The sequence below is a fragment of the Rattus rattus genome, chromosome 18 (genome assembly GCF_011064425.1).
Source record: "Rattus rattus isolate New Zealand chromosome 18, Rrattus_CSIRO_v1, whole genome shotgun sequence".
Lineage (NCBI taxonomy): Eukaryota > Metazoa > Chordata > Mammalia > Rodentia > Muridae > Rattus > Rattus rattus.
Window position 1 is genome coordinate 28,727,385 of NC_046171.1, and position 20,057 is coordinate 28,747,441.

The 20,057-nt window shown below is 41.3% G+C and overlaps 1 protein-coding gene and 1 pseudogene across 2 annotated transcripts in view; both read left to right on the forward strand.

The window, feature by feature from the left end:
- Nucleotides 1–20,057, forward strand: part of Kpna5 (karyopherin subunit alpha 5) — a 59,887-nt gene that overhangs the window by 22,460 nt on the left and 17,370 nt on the right. For both annotated transcript variants that reach the window (XM_032888335.1, XM_032888336.1), the window contains exon 8: nucleotides 4,783–4,882. In XM_032888335.1, coding sequence (XP_032744226.1) covers nucleotides 4,783–4,882 — 100 coding nt within the window. The remainder of the gene's footprint in view (nucleotides 1–4,782; nucleotides 4,883–20,057) is intronic.
- On the forward strand, nucleotides 8,817–11,312 carry LOC116886879 (annotated as a pseudogene).

Genomic DNA, 20,057 nt, shown 5'->3' on the forward strand with positions numbered 1-20,057 from the left:
ATTCACCACCGTCTGCTTCCCGTGGTCGGTGGGTTTACTGTGTGCGGTTGCCTTGCGCTCATACCGCCGGGCCTTCCCTACCATGATGGACTTTACCTTCGAACTTTTGTGTGTTTCCTGGGATGGCCTCATGGCAGTTCTCCTACCTCAGCCTCTTGCTGGGATTACAGGATGAATGAGCACCTGTGCCAGCTCATTTTAACCATTTTATGTCCTTCTATTCAGTGGCATCAAGTATATTTCTCGTGTTAAACAATTATCATCACTATGGACTTTCTGAATTTTTTTTCAATTCAGAGAGTTAATGTTCATTAGGCAGTCATATCGCACTTCACCATCACAGTCCTTGGAAACTAAAATCTGGTTTGTGTCTTTACCTTTTCTATGTGTCATAAGTTGAATACTATATCATGATCTTTGTGTCTGGGTTGTTTCTCTTACTGTATTGTTTTCAGCCTTCATCTGTTTTGTTTCATGTATTAACGCTTCATTTTATGGCTGAATGACATTCTGTTTTTGCAGAAAAAGTAATTGCAAATCTGAATCTGTAGATTGCATTCTTTTTTTTTTTTTTAAGATTTATTCATTTATTATATATAAGTACACTGTAGCTATTTTCAGACACACCAGAAGGAAGACATCGGATCCCATTACAGATGGTTGTGAGCCACCATGTGGTTGCTGGGATTGAACTCAGGACCTCTGGAAGAGTAGTCGGGGCTCTTAACCGCTGAGCCATCTCTCCAGCCCCTGTAGATTGCATTCTTAACAACATGGGTTGTAATGTAATTTATTTAGGTCTTTAAATGTTTTGTAGTTTTTAGTAAACAAGTCTTACACCTTGATTAAATTTTCTAAGGCAGTCTCCAGTTTACATTGGTTGAACATGTGACTGGTTTGATGGTTTAACACCGAAATACATTTCATAGAAGCTTTTTTGACTTTTGGCCTTTTCCTGGAGTAGCAGTATTCGAGTGCTATTCTTGTGATTGCAGAAGTAGTGACAAACTGCAGCTTCTAGTTAGCCATAAGAGGAGAGCTGATCACATGTAAAGAACCGTGTTGCTATGCTCTATTGTAGGTATGTATATCCCTGGGCCTTTCTATGCCAACTCCAGTTCTGAATAATGGCACGGAGACTATATTTATTTACAAGCTTTTGGCCTTATAACTAGGCATTGTTTTCTCCTGACTTGTAACTACACTGTTCCATTTATACTAAGCTAAGTTCTGCCACATGGGTGGTTAGTTACTGCTCCTTCCTTCCTGGCCTGCCCTCCCCTTAGCCCCACTCCTTCCCAGATTCCTGTTTTTGGAGTCCCACCTTACTAGTCTGCTTTCTGCTATAGACCATAGGCCTTTTATTTAACCAATCAGAAGGTGGTGGAGAACACTGTTTACAAAATACTAAGGCAGGAGATGCTGAACACCCCCAAACTGTAGTCAGATGTCTGCTGGGTCAGAGGTCAGCATTTGTTAGTGCAAGCATAATCGCCACACAGAGCAACAAAGACCACTCCATTATTTAGCGTGCTTTCTCTCACTGTGACAAATCTGTAGGGAGGAGAGGCTGGCTTTGGCTCACAGGTTTGGAGACTTCAGAACATGATTACTCAGCAGAGTTACTTTGTGTCCCCACAGAGATCATCATCATTTCAGGGAAGTGTGATAGGGTGCAACTGTCACCTTTCCATTCAGTGGTCAGGAAACAAAATTAACATGCAGAAAGGGCCAAAGTCTCCAAATCTTGAAGTCATTCCTCTAGTGAGTTAATTAACGTCTACTGTGTATCACATCTCAAAGGTTCTATTATCCTTTGTACCGCTAGCATGATATTTGGGGACTATTTTAGATCCAAACTTATTAGTAAGTTAGATGGTATAAATATACATGTATATTTTTTTCTTGCAGTGTTTTCAACTTGTGATAGATTTACTCATATTTAACCCCACCACAACCAAAGGAATATCTTTTTTTTATTGTAAATAAAAGTTTCCTTAATTTAAAAAAGTGTATTTATAGGAAATGTGTGGGAATTTAGTTAATTTGAGATGTTGATCTTATACCTAGCGACTTTGTGAATTTACTACTATAACTAGTAGCTTTCTTTTTGAGATTGGGTCTTAATGTGTGTTTTTGTTTTATAGATTATTAGATTTTTGTATATGAGATTATATCATATGTATAGAGGTAGTTTCATTTTCTGTTTTCCAGTTTGGGTGTTGTCTTAGGGTTTTCTTGCTGTGAAGACACACCATGACCAAGGCAACTTGTATACATAAAACGTTTAATTGGGGCTGGCTTACAGTTCAGAGGTTCATGTAGATTCTGAGAATCAAACCTGGGTTGTATGCAAGAGCAACAAGTACTCTTTTTTAAAGTTTTTTTAAAAGGATTATTTATTTTATGTATATGAGTAGTACACTGTAGCTGTCATCAGACACAGCAGAAGAGGGCATCAGACCCCATTACAGATGGTTGTGAGCCACCATGTGGTTGCTGGGAATTGAACTCAGGACCTCTGGAAGAGCAGTCAGTGCTCTTAACCACTGAGCCATCTCTCCAGCCTGCACCAAGTACTCTTAGTACTCTTGGTGACTTTCCAGTCCTCTAAAAGAGATGTTTTAAAAATTGTTAAGGTGTTACCCATATTAAGGCACTTAGTTAAGTCAGTTACTACTGTGACTCAGTATGTTTATGCTCTGTTTATGCTGAGCCTGAAGGTGGGGCCTTCCCCAGTGTTTTCCTGAGTGTGTACTCTGACCTGAAGATGTGGATGGTTATCTAGATGTCTGATACATGAAGCTTTTCAAATGGCTTACTTCTCCAGGGCATTTCACTCCCCAGTTTTTCCTTCCATGTTTTCAATGTCTTTGGTTTGCTATATATTTTTTGCCCTAGGTTTCTGTACTTATAAAGAGACATTTAGCTGCTTTTCTACCTCTAGAGCATTCTTAGATGGGCAAAATAAAGACAAACACATATATCCATTTTTCAGAGTCCCCACAAAGCTAGCAACATATGTTTAAGCGCTTCAAACAAGGTATATGTTCTTGTTCTGCTTCCTCTGGAATAGGGGCCAAACAGTTGAATAAATTCATCTGCCAGGCTACAGAGATGGCTTTGAGCAAGGGCAAATTAAAATACCAGAAAAGTTAATGATATATTTCAATCCTTCCAAGGCTGTAACTTGACAACCTTCCAGAATTCTGGGAAAGTTGGTGAGAACAGCAATGGCGAGGCAGCTCTCTCGTTTGCTTATTTGTTAGTTTCCAGCCTAGGCTCTCTATATCTCTAGCAGGTTTATGAAAACCCTTAGCACCTTAATAAACTCCTAGAATTGCACTATCACATGCCTCATTTTGATGTGTGTTCTTTTTGTAAGCTATAAAGAATTATTAGGATGTCCCCAGGGCCCATTTCTCCCTAAAACTTTGTACACACATGTACACTATTTTACGGAGTCTCCTATAATTCATTTCGTGTGTGTTCGTAGGACGGCTGTTGGAGTCAGTTCTCTTCCTCCATTCATTTCGTGTGTGTTTGTAGGACGGCTGTTGGAGTCAGTTCTCTCAGTTCTCTTCCTCCATTGTGAGAATCCTGTGGCTGGAGCTTCAGTTGTCAGCCTTGGTGGCAGCGTCTACTTGTTACGTCACTGTCTTGGAAGTCTCCTATTTAGACATCATTAACTAAAACATAAATGATTGTATGAGTGACTTTGGATTGCTATGATGAGAGACCATGAACTAAGTATCTTACAGAAGAAAGAGTTTCATCGGACTTACAGTGTCAGAGGGTTAGAGGTTATCATGGCAGAGAGAAGGCATGGTGGCTGGAGCGGCAGCTCAGAGGCCATATCCCATGCACAAGCAGGAGATGGAGAGTGAACTGTGGATGATGGACGGCTTTTGAAAGCTCAAGTCCATTTCCAGTAATGCACCTCTGCCATCAGGGTCACACCTCCTAATTCTTGCCCAACAGCCACCAGTTGTAGGGAGCCCTGGTATTTAAATAGAAGCCCTATAGGCCAGTCTCATTCAAACCGTCAGAATAACCATTATATATTCAATATAACATTTTAGGGAATGTGTGGAAGATTGTTAATAACTTTTTAGGGAGCTGAGAGAAAAGACATTCTTGTTTCAGATACTCAGTTTCTTAACATCTATCAGGATTCATCTATCAGGCTTACATATATACAGACACCACACACACACACACACACACCACACAGACCACACAGACCACACACACACACACAGACCCCCATACAGACCACACACACACAGACCACACACACACAGGCCACACACACAGACTACACACACAGACCACACACAGACCACACACACACAGACCACATACATACACACACAGAGACCACACAGACCACACACACAGACCACACACACACAGACCACACACCACACACAGACCACACATACACACACACAGACCACACACACACACACACACACACTCACCAAGTAAGACCTGTTAAAATAAAACAGTAAGTGACCTTCACTGGGTTTGACACTGTCCCTGGCTTTCTGATTTGTATAAGGTAGCATTTTCATGATCTTAACAAAAGGAATTTTGCACATTTCCTCTGATATCTACCTTCAGTTTGTTAGCAACTTAAATGTTTAGATCTAATATAATCCATTTTAAGTTCCCTTTTTGTTTTATCAGTTTTAAGTATTAATTATATCAGAGAAAATTAAAAAATAGTTAAAATAGAAAAGTGAATATAAAATGACAGTTCTTTTCTTTTCTTGGCAGGTTATTAACAAATTCAAACAGACTTACAACCACCAGAAATGCTGTATGGGCCCTCTCAAATTTATGTAGAGGCAAAAACCCTCCTCCAAATTTTAGTAAGGTATGAGCAAAATATACAAGTTAAGAAATCTGCTTCCATAAATTAGTTTATAATAGATTGTTTTTGAAATTTGAAGAACTATTTTTGTTACGTTCTCTATCAACTAGGCACGATATTTATTCATTCATTCATTCATTCATTTATTTATTTATTTTTACACTCCAGATTTTATTCCCCTCCTGGTCCACTCCCCAACTGTTCTGAATCCCATACCTTCCCCACCCCGCATACCCCCTACCCCCGTCTCCATGAGGTGGTCCCCACCCCACCAGACCTCTGAACTCCCTGGAGCCTCCAGTCTCTTGAGGGTTAGGTGCATCTTCTCTGACTGAACTCAGACCTGGAAGTTCTCTGCTGTGTATGTGTTGGAGGCCTCATCTCAGCTGGTGTATGCTGCCTGGTTGGTGATCAGTGTCTGAGAGATCTCGTGGGTCCAGGTTAATTGAGACTGCTGGTCCTCCTACAGGGTTGCCCTCCTTCTCAGCTTCTTCCAACTTTTCCCTAATTCAGTTAGAGGGGTCAGCAGCTTCTGTCATTGGTTAGGTACACATATCTGTATCTGACTCTTTCAGCTGCTTATTGAGTCTTTTGGAGGGCAGTCATGGTAGGTCCCTTTTTGTGAACACTCCATAGCCTCAGTAATGGTGTCAGGTCTTGGGGCCTCCCCTTGAGCTGGATCCCCCCTTTGGGCCTGTTGCTTGGACCTTCTTTTCCAAGGCTCCTCAAACAAGGCCACAACCCCTAATCCTTTCCAAAAAAGTCCAGCTCCACCAATTGTGGACCAAATCTTCAAAATATGAGTCTATAGGGGCCATTCTCATTCAAGGTAGCACAGGATCCAAATTCTTTTTTTTTTTTTTTTTCCGTGTCAAGCCAGGAGAGGAAGAGAGAGGTGGGGGGAGGGGGAGAGTGGAAGAGCGGAAGAGAGAGTGAGCAAATTCTTTTTATATGACTTACATGTAATAATAATTAGATTAAAAATTTAAACTATGAAAAGTTTAAATATTTACTAATTCATTTATAGAAATAAAAACAAACCAAGTACATTTTGAGAATACTTATTATAAAAACGCCTTTCAAAAGAAGAGGGATTTTTATGAGAACATTAGTATTGATTTGCATTTCCTGACCTGAGGGTGTGTTTTGTGTGGGTCTGGTGATTGAACTTACGAACTTTTGTGCTAGACTGCTGAGCGACATCCTCAGCCTTTTGTTGCTGTTGTTCTGAGATGGGTCCGCTGTGTAGCTAAGGCTGGCCTGGCACTTACTATGTAAAAACCAGGCTGGCATGATTCTCACAAAGAGATCCCTCTGTCTCTGCCTCTCAGTGCTGGGAATAAATATGTGTACCAAATGCCCAGCTAGCTTTCTGTTTTTTCTTTATTCTTGAATAGGATCTTACTATGCTGCTTGAGATACCTAGAATTTGCAGCCCTCTTGCTTACGCCTCTAAAGTGCTGGGATTTCAGGTGTTACCACTGTGTCTCATGTAGCTTTACAAGTCTCATTTCTTCCTATGTACTAATCTGCTGTGCTGTGTGGTCTTCGCTAAGGAATATGATGTGTTTTGATAATCATGAATGGGTGTTCTCTGATACTATGCCAAAACTTGAGAGAGGTATATGCTTTTTTGAGACAGGGTCTCATTGTGTATGTTATGTGTAGTAATATATATCAATACCGCCTTTCCCTGGACTGCGACTGTGCTTCTAGCCCCTCCCTTTTGGTTTTTCTGCTTTTAGCTCTAGGATTGTTTGCTCCAGGAGGGGTCACACTACCAGCCCACTCCCAAGCCCCTTGAATCCGAGGACAAAAGAAACACACACAGCTTGTCATGTTACCCTACAACTTCCCTACTAGACACCATTGCCCTTCGCTCCATCTCTGCTCCTGCCCTAAACTTGGTGGCTTGTTCCACCTAGCCCCTGCCTAACATCCTTGGCCACTCGCCAGTAGCAGAGGCCTCAGGCCCAAGCTACCCTTGAGGTCTTACATGATTACTGTGTCCTCCTTCTTCCAAAGCATGGCAGAAAAGACCCTTTTCCTTCCTTGTGTCTGCTTTTTCCTCCTGGGACCCAGAAGTTCCACCTGTACCCATCAATTAGCCCTGGCCTTCTTTATGGACAAATGAAGAACCAACTGGGGAACACGGTTAGCATCAGAACCTCCCCTTACATGTATATCCTTAGCTGGGCTGGAAATGTTAAACCAGGCTGCCCTGAAACTCCATAGAGTTACCTAGGGTAAAGGCCTATGTCACCAAATCCCATCCGAGTGGTAGAGTTCCTCTCATTGAGGTGTTTAAAATTCCACTATTAAACCTTTTCTTGTCAGTCTTACATTGAACTTGGAAGAGTCTTTTTCTCCATTTGGAAAATAGGGTTCCCTAAATTATTAGTGGAGCATTATATACATGCATATTTTAAAGTGCAGCATACAGTGTCACCATTAGTATTAGGAAGCTATCAGACTCAATAGGAGAGGATGCAAGTTTTCTAAATTTCTAATTTGTGGAATTCCTAAATTATCATTGACAAATACAGCCAGCTATAGTTCTCGAAGCGACAGGCTCACTTTGTAGTTTCTAAAATACCCTCCAGATAAGACTTAATAAAGATTAAATATCCTAAAATATCCTCCAGATACTTAAGACTCAGTAAAGATTAAACCATCTAAGTAAAAATGGAGTTGAGTGGGGAAAGTGGCTAATCCAGTGTACGACTCAATCAGTGTGTGTTCAGACCACCCAGATACTTCTCTGAGTAGAAGTGCTGCTACAAAGTGTTCCCATTTCATCTGATAATGACTCATGCAGTGCATGAAGGCAAGGGGGCAGGTCAGTGAAATTTGTACTTTTCGCTACTAGTTCAATGAGGTTCTTCCCGATGTTCCTTTTTGCTGGAGGTTAAGAATATAATGAATTTTTTTTTAGCTATTTCTGCCTTGAATTGTGTCCAGGCGCTCACATTTTTACCTATCATCTATTTTTATCCATTAGTGCAAATGTCACCAAAATAAAAACCCCAGTTTATATTTTACCATTGTTAGAAAAAGTTTTGAGATCTTGCATCCACTAAAAATGTCTCAGAACTCTCCTCTCCCAGGGCTCCGTTGATCTCCTGTGCTCACTGCTCACCTTGCCAGATGTTGCCTCCTACAGTGGGTACTTGGCTAACTGTCTTCCTTCAAATCTATATATGTTCTCATTTCTGTGTGTCTAGAGGCTGTCTGTGGACTAGAAGACAGTGTCAGAAGTTACAAACACTGGAGCCACCTATGGGGACTGGGGTAACTCCGTTCCTCTGCCAAAATCTTTTGTTCCTGACTCATCTCTGGAGCACCAGGCTGCTTCTCTTGTGTTGCTTCAGAAGTGCCAACTCTGAGAGCATTGCACTGACCAGTGTGCTTTATATTGTAATCCATCGTATAATAGCCCTGAGTTTTGCTCACTCCATTATTTTACTCTCCTTTCTTTCCTTTTTACATCAGTTATTTATATTAATTTAAAGTAAATTTCTGTTAAAATGGAAGCTGCACATTGCATTAACTTTTTTATAAGATAAACTCTTATTGACCTCTCTGAAGATTGACAGTTTTCTTTTTAGTGGGGTTCTGGAGAGATGACTCCGTGGTTAAGGGCATTGGCTGCTCTTCCAGAGGTCCTGAGTTCAAATCCCAGGAACCACATGGTGGCTCACAACCATTTGTAATATGATCTGCTGCTGTCTTCTGGCCTGCAGGTGTACATGCACACAGAGTATACGTACACATAAAAATAAATAAATTATTGAACACCGAGCCAGCTCCTGGGTCTCTGTGTGGTCTCGTCATTGTCAGCACAGCTAGGCCTACACGCAAGCAACCATGGCATTGATCTCAGCACCACCTACTCCTGTGTGGGTGTCTTCCAGCATGGAAAGGTGGAAATAATTGCCAGCGGCCAGGGTAACCACACCATGCCGAGCTATGTTGCTTTCACCGACACAGAACAATTAATTGGGGATGCAGCCAAGAATCAGGTTGCAACAAACCCCACCAACACAGTTTTTGATGCCAAACGTCTGATCGGACGTAGGTTCCATGCTGCTGCTGTTCAGTCTGACATGAAGCACTGGCCCTTCATGGTGGTGAATGATGCAGGCAGGCCCAAGGACCAAGTCGGATACAAAGGGGAGACAAAAAGTTTCTACCCAGAGGAAATGTCCTCAGTGGTTCTGACAAAGATGAAGAAAACTGCAGAAGCTTACCTAGGAAAGACTGTTACCAATGCCAGCTTACTTCAGTGACTCTCAGCAGCAGGCAACAAATGATGCTGAACTGGTGCTGGCCTCAGTGTACTTCCAGTTATCAGTGAGCCGACTGCTGCTGCTGTTGCCTGTGGCTTAGATAAGGAGGTCGGAGCTGAAAGGACTGTGCTGATTTCTGACTTGGGAGGTGGCACTTTTGATGTGTCAGTCCTCACTATCAAGGATGGAATTTTTGAAGTCATAACATCAGCTGGAGATACCCACTTGGGTGGAGAAGAGTTTGACAACTGAATGGTCAACCATTTCATTGCTGAGTTGAAGCGAAAGCACAAGAAGGATGTCAGTGAGAACAAGAGAGCTGTCCGGTGTCTCTGCACTGCTGTGAGCGGGCAAAGCACACCCTCTCTTCCAGCACCCAGGCCAGTATGGAAATTGATTCTCTCTATGAGGGAATTGACTTCTATACCTCCATTACTCATGCTCGATTTGAGGAATTGAGTGCTGACCTGTTCCGTGGCACACTGGACCCTGTAGAGAAGGCCCTTCGAGATGCCAAACTAGACAAGTCACAGATCCATGATATTGTCCTGGTAGGTGGTTCTACCAGAATCCCCAAGATCCAGAAACTTCTGCAAGACTTCTTCAGTGGAAAAGAACTGAATGAGAGCATTAACCCCGATGAAGCTGTTGCCTATGGTGCAGCTGTCCAGGCAGCCATTCTATCTGGAGACAAGTCTGAGAATGTTCAGGATTTGCTGCTCTTGGATGTCACTCCTCTTTCCCTTGGGACTGAAACTGCTGGTGGATCATGACTGTCCTCATCAAGCGCAATACCCCCATTCCCACCAAGCAGACCCAGACTCTCACCACCTACTCTGACAACCAGCCAGGTGTGCTCATCCAGGTGTATGAAGGTGAAAGGGCCATGGCCAAGGACAACGACCTGCTTGGGAAGTTTGAGCTCACAGGCACCTCCAGCACCCCGTGGGGCTCCTCAGATGGAGGTTACTTTTGACATTGATGCCAATGGCATCCATCCTCAATGTATCTGCTGTAGATAAGAGCACAGGAAAGGAGAACAGGATCACCATCACCAATGACAAGGAGTAAGGAGAATATTGAGTGCATAGTCCAAGAAGCTGAGAAGTACAAAGCTGAGGATGAGAAGCAGAGAGATAAGGTTTCCTCTAAGAACTTGCTGGAGTCTTATGCAACTGTTTAGGATGAGAAGCTTCAAGGCAAGACCAATGATGAGGACAAACAGATTCTTGACAAGTGCAATGAAGTTATCAGCTGGCTGGATAAGAACCAGACTGCAGAGAAGGAGGAATTTGAGCATCAGCACAAAGAACTGGAGAAGGTCTGCAGCTCTCATTACCAAGCTGTACCAGAGCGCGGGTGGCTTCCCTGGTGGAGTAGCTCCTCCATCTGGTGGTGCTTCTTCAGGCCCCACCATTGAAGAGGTGGATTAAGTCAGTCCAAGTAGAGGATATAGCATTGTTCCAGAGAGACCCAAAACAAGTAACATGGAATAATAAAACTATTTAAATTGATACCCCCCCATAATAAATAAATTAGAAGGAAAGTGAATACTTTTCTTGTTTATCGTTCTTTTGAACTGTTCGGTGTTCTTTACAGATTACTGTTTGTGGTAGGTGCTTTCCTCTCGGATGCTGTCTTTATTATCTGCTGATGCTTAGCTTTGGACTCACTGGTAAATGGGCATATGTGTAGGGCTGCATCGTAGGGTGATTAACTGGGTAGCACAGCTTTATCTTTGACTCCATTTAGAGTGTTTCTGAATATACTGTTTTGTTTTTTTTCCAGGACAGATTTTGCATTCTTTTGCTGTAAGATAAGGTATACTGTAGGTAACAAAACTAGTTCCAGGGACGCTGAGATTTGGATAGTAGAAGGGAGGTTGTTACACTCATGGGTATTTTACATAAATTCCCTGGTTTCTGATCCCTTTGTTGCTTTGTCACAACCTACACTCTGCCTGACACCCACTCATTTTGCATGGCTTACATATTGCTTTCCCTTTTTACTAAAAACCCTACTCTTTGTCTTTGAAGGCTACTTACCTGTTATAGTAGGATGTTGGGTCTGAACTTTATTCACATGCTATCTCTTTTTTATCTTCTTTTTTTACTGTAGTTTTTTTTCTTAAATATGTTTTTATTTGTAAACTGGGGAAACATTATGAAACTTTTAATTTAAAAATGAACAAAAGCATAAATGATACTTTTTGGTGAAATAAAAATGTCTCTATAAAAATTTAGCTAAAATTAGACAATAAATTTTGTTGGTTATGAAATTTTTTTTTTTTTTTTTTTTTTAAATTTTTTTATCTTTATGAACTTGAGTATTTCTTATTTACATTTCAATTGTTATTCCCCTTCCCGGTTTCCCGGCCAACATCCCTCTAACACCTCCCCATCCCCTTCCCTATGGGTGTTCCCCTCCACATCCTCCCCCCATTACTGCCCTCCCCCCCAACAATCACATTCACTGGGGGTTCAGTCTTGGCAGGACCCAGGGCTTCTCCTTCCACTGGTGCTCTTACTAGGATATTTATTGCTACCTATGAGGTCAGAGTCCAGGGTCAGTCCATGTATAGTCTTTAGGTAGTGGCTTAGTCCCTGGAAGCTCTGGTTGCTTGGCATTGTTGTACATATGGGGTCTCGAGCCCCTTCAAGCTCTTCCAGTTCTTTCTCTGATTCCTTCAACGGGAGTCCCATTCTCAGTTCAGTGGTTTGCTGCTGGCATTCGCCTATGTATTTGCTGTATTCTGGGTGTGTCTCTCAGGAGAGATCCACATCTGGTTCCTGTTGGCCTGCACTTCTTTGCTTCATCCATCTTATCTAGTTTGGTGGCTGTATATGGATGGGCCACATGTGGGGCAGGCTCTGAATGAGTGTTCCTTCTGCCTCTGTTCTAAACTTTGCCTCCCTATTTCCTCCCAAGGGTATTCTTGTTCCCCTTTTAAAGAAGGAGTGAAGCATTCACATTTTGATCATCCTTCTTGAGTTTCATGTGTTCTGTGCATCTAGTAATTCAAGCATTTGGGCTATTAGCCACTTATTTTTTTTTTTTTTTTTTTTTTTTTTTTTGAGCTGGGGACCGAACTCCAGGGCCTTTGCGCTTTTTGCTAGGCAAGCGCCTACCACTAAGCTAAATCCCCAGCCCCTAATAGCCACTTATCAATGAGTGCATACCATGTGTGTTTCTCTGTGATTGGGTTACCTCACTCAGGATGATCTTTTCCAGTTCCCTCCATTTGCCTATGAACTTCATAAAGTCATTGTTTTTGATAGCTGAGTAATATTCCATTGTGTAGATGTACCACATTTTCTGTACCCATTCATCTGTTGAAGGGCATCTGGGTTCTTTCCATCTTCTGGCTATTATAAATGAGGCTGCTATGAATATAGTGGAGCATGTGTCTTTGTTACATGTTGGGACATCTGTTGGATATATGCCCAAGAGATGTAGAGCTGGGTCCTCAGGTAATTCCTTGTCCAATTTTCTGAGGAACCTCCAGACTGATTTCCAGAGTGGTTGTACCGGTTTGCAATCCCACCAACAATGGAGGAGTGTTCCTCTTTCTCCACATCCTCGCCAGCGTTTGTTGTCACCTGAGTTTTTGATCTTAGCCATTCTCACTGGTGTGAGGTGAAATCTCAAGGTTGTTTTGATTTGCATTTCCCTTATGATTAAAGATGTTGAACATTTCTTTAGGTGTTTCTCAGCCATTTGGCATTCTTTGTTTAGCTCTGAACCCCATTTTTTAATAGGGTTATTTGTCTCCCTGTGGTCTAACTTTTTGAGTTCTTTGTTTATTTTGGATATAAGGCCTCTATCTGTTGTAGGATTGGTAAAGATCTTTTCCCAATCTGTTGGTTGCCGTTTTGTCCTAACCACAGTGTCCTTTGCCTTACAGAAGCTTTGCAGTTTTATGAGATCCCATTTGTCGATTCTTGATCTTAGAGCATAAGCCATTGGTGTTTTCTTCAGGAAATTTTCTCCAGTGCCCATGTGTTCAAGATGCTGCCCTAGTTTTTCTTCTATTAGTTTGAGTGTATCTGGTTTGATGTGGAGGTTCTTGATCCACTTGGACTTAAGCTTTGTACAGGGTGATAAGCATGGATCCATCTGCATTCTTCTACATGCTGACCTCCAGTTGAACCAGCACCATTTGCTGAAAATGCTGTCTTTTTTCCGTTGGATGGTTTTGGCTCCTTTGTCAAAAATCAAGTGACCATAGGTGTGTGGTTTCATTTCTGGGTCTTCAATTCTATTCCACTGGTCTATCTGTCTGTGTCTGTACCAATACCATGCAGTTTTTATCACTATTGCTCTGTAATACTGCTTGAGTTCAGGGATAGTGATTCCCCCAGACATCCTTTGATTGTTGAGGATAGTTTTAGCTATCCTGGATTTTTTGTTATTCCAGATGAATTTGCAAATTGTTCTGTCTAACTCTCTGAAGAATTGGATTGGTATTTTGATGGGGATTGCATTGAATCTGTAGATCGCTTTTGGTAAAATGGCCATTTTTACAATATTATTCTTGCCAATCCATGAACATGAGATCTTTCCATCTTCTGAGGTCTTCTTCAATTTCTTTCTTCAGAGGCTTGAAGTTCTTATTGTACAGATCTTTTACTTGCTTGGTTAAAGTCACACCGAGGCATTTTATATTATTTGGGTCTATTATGAAGGGTGTCGTTTCCCTAATTTCTTTCTCAGCTTGTTTCTCTTTTGTGTAGAGGAAGGCTACTGATTTATTTGAGTTAATTTTATACCCAGCCACTTTGCTGAAGTTGTTTATCAGCTTTAGTAGTTCTCTGTGGAACTTTTGGGATCACTTAAATATACTATCATATCATCTGCAAATAGTGATATTTTGACTTCTTCTTTTCCAATCTGTATCCCCTTGATCTCCTTTTGTTGTCTGATTGCTCTGGCTAGAACTTCAAGAAGTATATTGAATAAGTAGGGAAAGAGTGGGCAGCCTTGTCTAGTCTCTGATTTTAGTGGGATTGCTTCAAGTTTCTGTTCATTTAGTTTAATGTTAGTGACTGGTTTGCTGTATATGGCTTTTACTATGTTTAGGTATGGGCCTTGAATTCCTATTCTTTCCAGGACTTTTATCATGAAGGTGTGTTGAATTTTGTCAAATGCTTTCTCAGCATCTAATGAAATGATCATGTGGTTTTGTTCTTTCAGTTTGTTTATATAATGGATCACATTGATAGTTTTCCATATATTAAACCATCCCTGCATGCCTGGGATGAAGCCTACTTGATCATGGTGGATGATTGTTTTGATGTGCTCTTGGATTTGGTTTGCTGACTTTTATTGAGTATTTTTACAAATATATTCATAAGGGAAATTGGTCTGAAGTTTTCTTTTTCTTTGGTGGTTCTTTTGTGTGGTTTAGGTATAAGAGTAATTGTGGCTTCACAGAAGGAATTCGGTAGTGCTCCATCTGTTTCAATTTTGTGGAATACTTTGGATAGTATTGGTATGAGGTCTTCTATGAAGGTCTGATAGAATTCTGCACTAAACCCGTCTGGACCTGGGCTCTTTTTGGTTGGGAGACCTTCAATGACTGCTTCTATTTCTTTAGGAGTTATGGGGTTGTTTAGATGGTTTATCTGTTCCTGATTTAACTTCGGTACCTGGTATCTGTCTAGGAAATTGTCCATTTCCTGCAGATTTTCAAGTTTTGTTGAATATAGGCTTTTGTAGTAAGATCTGATGATTTTTTGAATTTCCTCTGATTCTGTAGTTCTGTCTCCCTTTTCATTCCTGATTTTGTTAATTTGGACACACTCTCTGTGTCCTCTTGTTAGTCTGGCTAAGGGTTTATCTATCTTGTTGATTTTCTCAAAGAACAAACTTTTGGTTCTGTTGATTCTTTGTATGGTCCTTTTTGTTTCTACTTGGTTGATTTCAGCTCTGAGTTTGATTATTTCCTGCCTTCTACTCCTCCTGGGTGTATTTGCTTCTTTTTGTTCTAGAGATTTTAGGTGTGCTGTCAAGCTGCTGACATATGCTCTCTCCTGTTTCTTTCTGCAGGCACTCAGATCTATGAGTTTTCCTCTTAGCACAGCTTTCATTGTGTCCCACAAGTTTGGGTATGTTGTACCTTCATTTTCATTAAATTCTAAAAAGTCTTTAATTTCTTTCTTTATTTCTTACTTGACCAAGATATCATTGAGTAGAGCATTGTTCAACTTCCATCTATATGTGGGCGTTCTTCCCTTATTGTTATTGAAGACCAGCTTTAGCCGGTGGTGGTCTGATAGGACGCATGGGATTATTTCTATCTTTCTGTATCTGTTGAGGCCTGTTTTATGAACAATTATATGGTCAGTTTTGGAGAAAGTACCATGAGGTGGTGAGAAGAATGTATATCCTTTTGCTTTAGGATAGAACGTTCTATAAATATCCGTTAAGTCCATTTGGCTCATGACTTCTCTTAGTCTGTCTATGTCTCTGTTTAACTTCTGTTTCCATGATCTGTCCATTGATGAGAGTTGGGTGTTGAAATCTACTACTATTATTGTGTGAGGTGCAATGTGTGCTTTGAGCTTTAGTAAGGTTACTTTTATGTATGTAGGTGCCCTTTTATTTGGAGCATAGATATTTAGGATTGAGAGTTCATCTTGGTGGATTTTTTCTTTGATGAATATGAAGTGTCCTTCCTTATCTTTTTTGATGACTTTTAGTTGAAAATCGATTTTATTCGATATTAGAATGGCTACTCCAGCTTGCTTCTTCAGATCATTTGCTTGGAAAGTTGTTTTCCAGCCTTTCACTCTGAGGTAGTGTCTGTCTTTGTCTCTGAGGTGTGTTTCCTGTAGGCAGCAGAATGCAGGGTCCTCGTTGCGTATCCAGTTTGTTAATCTATGTCTTTTTATTGGGGAGTTGAGTCCATTGATGTTGAGAGATATTAAGGAATAGTGATTGTTGCTTCCTGTTATATTCATATTTGGATATGAGATCATGTTTGTGTGCTTTTCTTCTCTTTGTTTTGTTGCCAAGACGGTTAGTTTCTTGCTTTTTCTAGGGTGTAGCTTGCCTCCTTATGTTGGGCTTTACCATTTATTATCCTTTGTAGTGCTGGATTTGTAGAAAGATATTGTGTAAATTTGGTTTTGTCATGGAATATCTTGGTTTCTCCATCTATGTTAATTGAGAGTTTTGCAGGATACAGTAATCTGGGATGGCAGTTGTGTTCTCTTAGGGTCTGTATGACATCAGTCCAGGATCTTCTGGATTTCATAGTCTCTGGCGAAAAGTCTGGTGTGATTCTGATAAGTCTGCCTTTATATGTTACTTGACCTTTTTCCCTTACTGCTTTTAATATTCTTTCTTTATTTTGTGTATTTGGTGTTTTGACTATTATGTGTTGGGAGGTGTTTCTTTTCTGGTCCAATCTATTTGGAGTTCTGTAGGCTTCTTGTATGCTTATGGGCATCTCTTTCTCTCTTTTTTTTTTTTTTTTTTTTTAGGTTAGGGAAGTTTTCTTCTATGATTTTGTTGAAGATATTTACTGGTCCTTTGAGCTGGGAGTCTTCACTCTCTTCTATACCTATTATCCTTAGGTTTGATCTTCTCATTGAGTCCTGATTTCCTGTATGTTTTGGACCAGTAGCTTTTTCTGCTTTACATCATCTTTTGACAGTTGAGTCATTGATTTCTATGGAATCTTCTGCTCCTGAGATTCTCTCTTCTATCTCTTGTGTTCTGTTGGTGATGCTTGTATCTATGGCTCCTTGTCTCTTCCTTTGGTTTTCTATATCCAGGGTTGTTTCCCTGTGTCCTTTCTTTATTGCTTCTATTTTCATTTTTAATTCCTTCAACTGTTTGGTTGTGTTTTCCTGGAATTCTTTCAGGGATTTTTGTGATTCCTTTGCTTGTGGGGGGCTTCTTTTGAGCTCTTTTCCTGGAGCCCCCGTGTACCGGGGTCCCAGATGGCGTCAGGTGTTTTCCTCTGGAGTCAGAAATGTGGGCAGAGTGTAGTCTCTTCTGGCCTCCCAGGCGTGTCTGCCCCCTGAAGGTTTAGCTCTCCCTCCCATGGGATTTGGGTGCAGAGAACTGTTGACTGTGTCCCTTCAGGTCCAGGTGGTGTCTGGACTGCAGGGGACCTGCTGCTCCAGTGCCCCTATCTTCTGGTTCCTATTATAGTTTTTTTAATTGGTTATTTTATTTACATATCAAATATTATCCTCCTTTCAAGTTTCCCCTCCACAAAATTCCTATCCCAACCCCCATCCTCCTTGCCTCTATGAGTGAGCTCTTCAACCCTGGTACCCATTCCTCACCTCAAAAGCATTCCCCTGTGCTGAGGCATGGAGCCTCCACAGGACCTAGGGCCTCTCCTCCCATTAATGCCAGGTAAGGCAATCCTTTGCTACACGTGCAGCTGGAGCCATGGGTCCCTCCCATGTGTACTCTTTGGTTGGTGGTTTAATTCCTGGGAACTCTAGGGGTTCTGGTTAGTTGGTATTGTTGTTCTTCCTATGGGGTACAGACCCTTTCAGCTCCTTCAGTCCTTCCCTTCAATTGTCCATTGGAGTCCCTGTGCTCAGTCCAATGGTTGGCTGCAAGCATGCGCATATGTATTGTTCAGGTTCTGGCAAAACCTGTCAGCAGACAGCTATACCAGACTCCCGTCCCAAGCACTCCTTGGTATAAGTAAAAGTTTCTGGGTTTGGTGTCTGCAGATGGGATGGATCCCCAGGTGGGAAAGTCTCTGGATGGCCTTTCCTTCAGTCTCTGCTCTACTCTTTGTCCCTGCATTTTTTTTAGACAGGAACAATTCTGTGTTAATATTTTTGAGATGGGTGGGTGGTCCCATTGCTCAACCAGGGGCCGTGCCTAATTTCTGAATATGGTCTCTACAGGTTCTCTTTTCCCGTTGTTGGGTATTTCAGCTAATATCATCCCCGTTGTGTCCTGGGAGCCTCTTGCTTTCCTGGCATCTGGACCTTTCCCAGCCCCCATTCCCCACTACTATATACCGCTATTCAATTTCCTGACCCTCTGTACTTCTCCCCAGTGTCTTTCCACATCTGATCCTACATCCCTTCCCCCTCTCCCTTCCAGATCCCTCTTTCCCTCTATCTCCTGTGATCATTTTGTTTCCCCTTCTAAGAAGGACTAAAACATCCACACTTTGGTCTGTCTTCTTCTTGAGCTTCATATGGTCTGTGAGATGTATTGAGGGTATTCTGAGCTTTTTTCCTAATATCCACTTACCAGTGAGTGCATACCATGTGTGTTCTTTTGTGACTGGGTTATCTCACTCAGGATCATATTTTCTAGTTCCATTCATTTACCTGCGAATTGCAGCTGTCTCCTGCTTTCTGTGCATAGAAGGAATTTGGGGGGTGTTTAGTTATGGAGAATAAACTTGCTTTTTTATTATTGGCACCCTCTCTTTAAGCATTAGTTTTGGTGTTGGGGGGGTCTTCCTTTGTCAGTTATTTTTTTATTTAATTTTGTCACTGTTGGCAAGATTTTAAGTATCTGCTAATTTCCTCAAAGATAATTTATGTTAATTACTGTTCTTTGTTTCTGACAGGAACTTTGTGGGTTTATCTGGTTGGTTGATTTTGAGACAGTGTCATTACATAACCCTGGCTGCCCTGAGACTCTCAGAGATCCACCTGCCTCTGCTTCTCAAATGCCATGATAAAAGTCATGTGTCACAACATCTGACTCTAGTATTTTCTTTTTTAGATCCAATTGATAAGATATAATTGCTTACTTAAACATACAAAGCCCGGTACCACCCATCCCTTAAGGACATTGATGACAACCTGTAAATACACAGAGCAAGATCTTTTTGTCAGCCTCCATTGTCATGCCATGGTTTCTCTCTCTCTCCCCTCCTGTCTCCTCTCCTCCGTTCTAGTCTCCTCCTCTTCTTTCAAACTTCTCCTGCCCATCCTTCCTTCTCCTCCAATGACAGGCCTCTTTCTATCCTGTACCTGCCCTCACCTGTATTTTACAAATTGAATGGGGAGAAGTTTCTGTTGAAGTCACTTGATTCCTGAGTACGTGATTAGGCAACTGTCCTTGGGGCAGTGGAATTAGCATCAAAATACAGATAACTCCAGGGTGAACCACAACGTTTCCCCCTTTTTGTTCAGTTAAAAAGCCTTTTCACTTATATATAAATTGAGTACAATTATTACCATTCTACAATTTATAAAGCATATGATATACTCAACACCCAGTCCATCACTATATCAGTCAAACAGAACATTTAGTTATCCATTCCAGCTGAAGAAAGGCTTAAAATCTATATTATATCTTGGCTAGCTTATATACGATCTGATAACTATCCAATGAAATATGTATATTCAGAGTTAAACAGCCTGATAGGCTATGAGACTATAATCAGTCTTCAACCCCATCAGAAATCTGAGAATGACCAAATATCTATACAGATAGGAAGCCTAACACAGCTTCTAGAACTGAGAGGTTGTAGAGACAAATCTCCACTAGCACAGTCCCCCGTTAGCAACATGTGAGCACAAGTCTTCAGCCTTCTGGCCCAAAAATCAACTGACAGACTCTTGAAATGCAGATTTTGAAGGGCTGATCACCCTGTCTTGGCAGAGTTTATCAGTCAACTATTCTGCATAATTTGTCCTTTTCTGGACAGCATAGTCTGCAGATGAAACAGGCAGTTTTGTCCAGTGGCTGCCTAGCCACAAAGTATTGCCTCACCTGGAGGTAGAGATGTTCACATTCTTCATTAAATCCACCAAAGGGGAACTGTTAGGAGCAGATATGTCTCAACAAAAGATAAATAACTTTAAATCTCAAATTTTGTGGATTTCTGATGTTTTTGAAAACCATCTACCTGTATAAGACAATCTGTACTGCTGTCTTTATATATT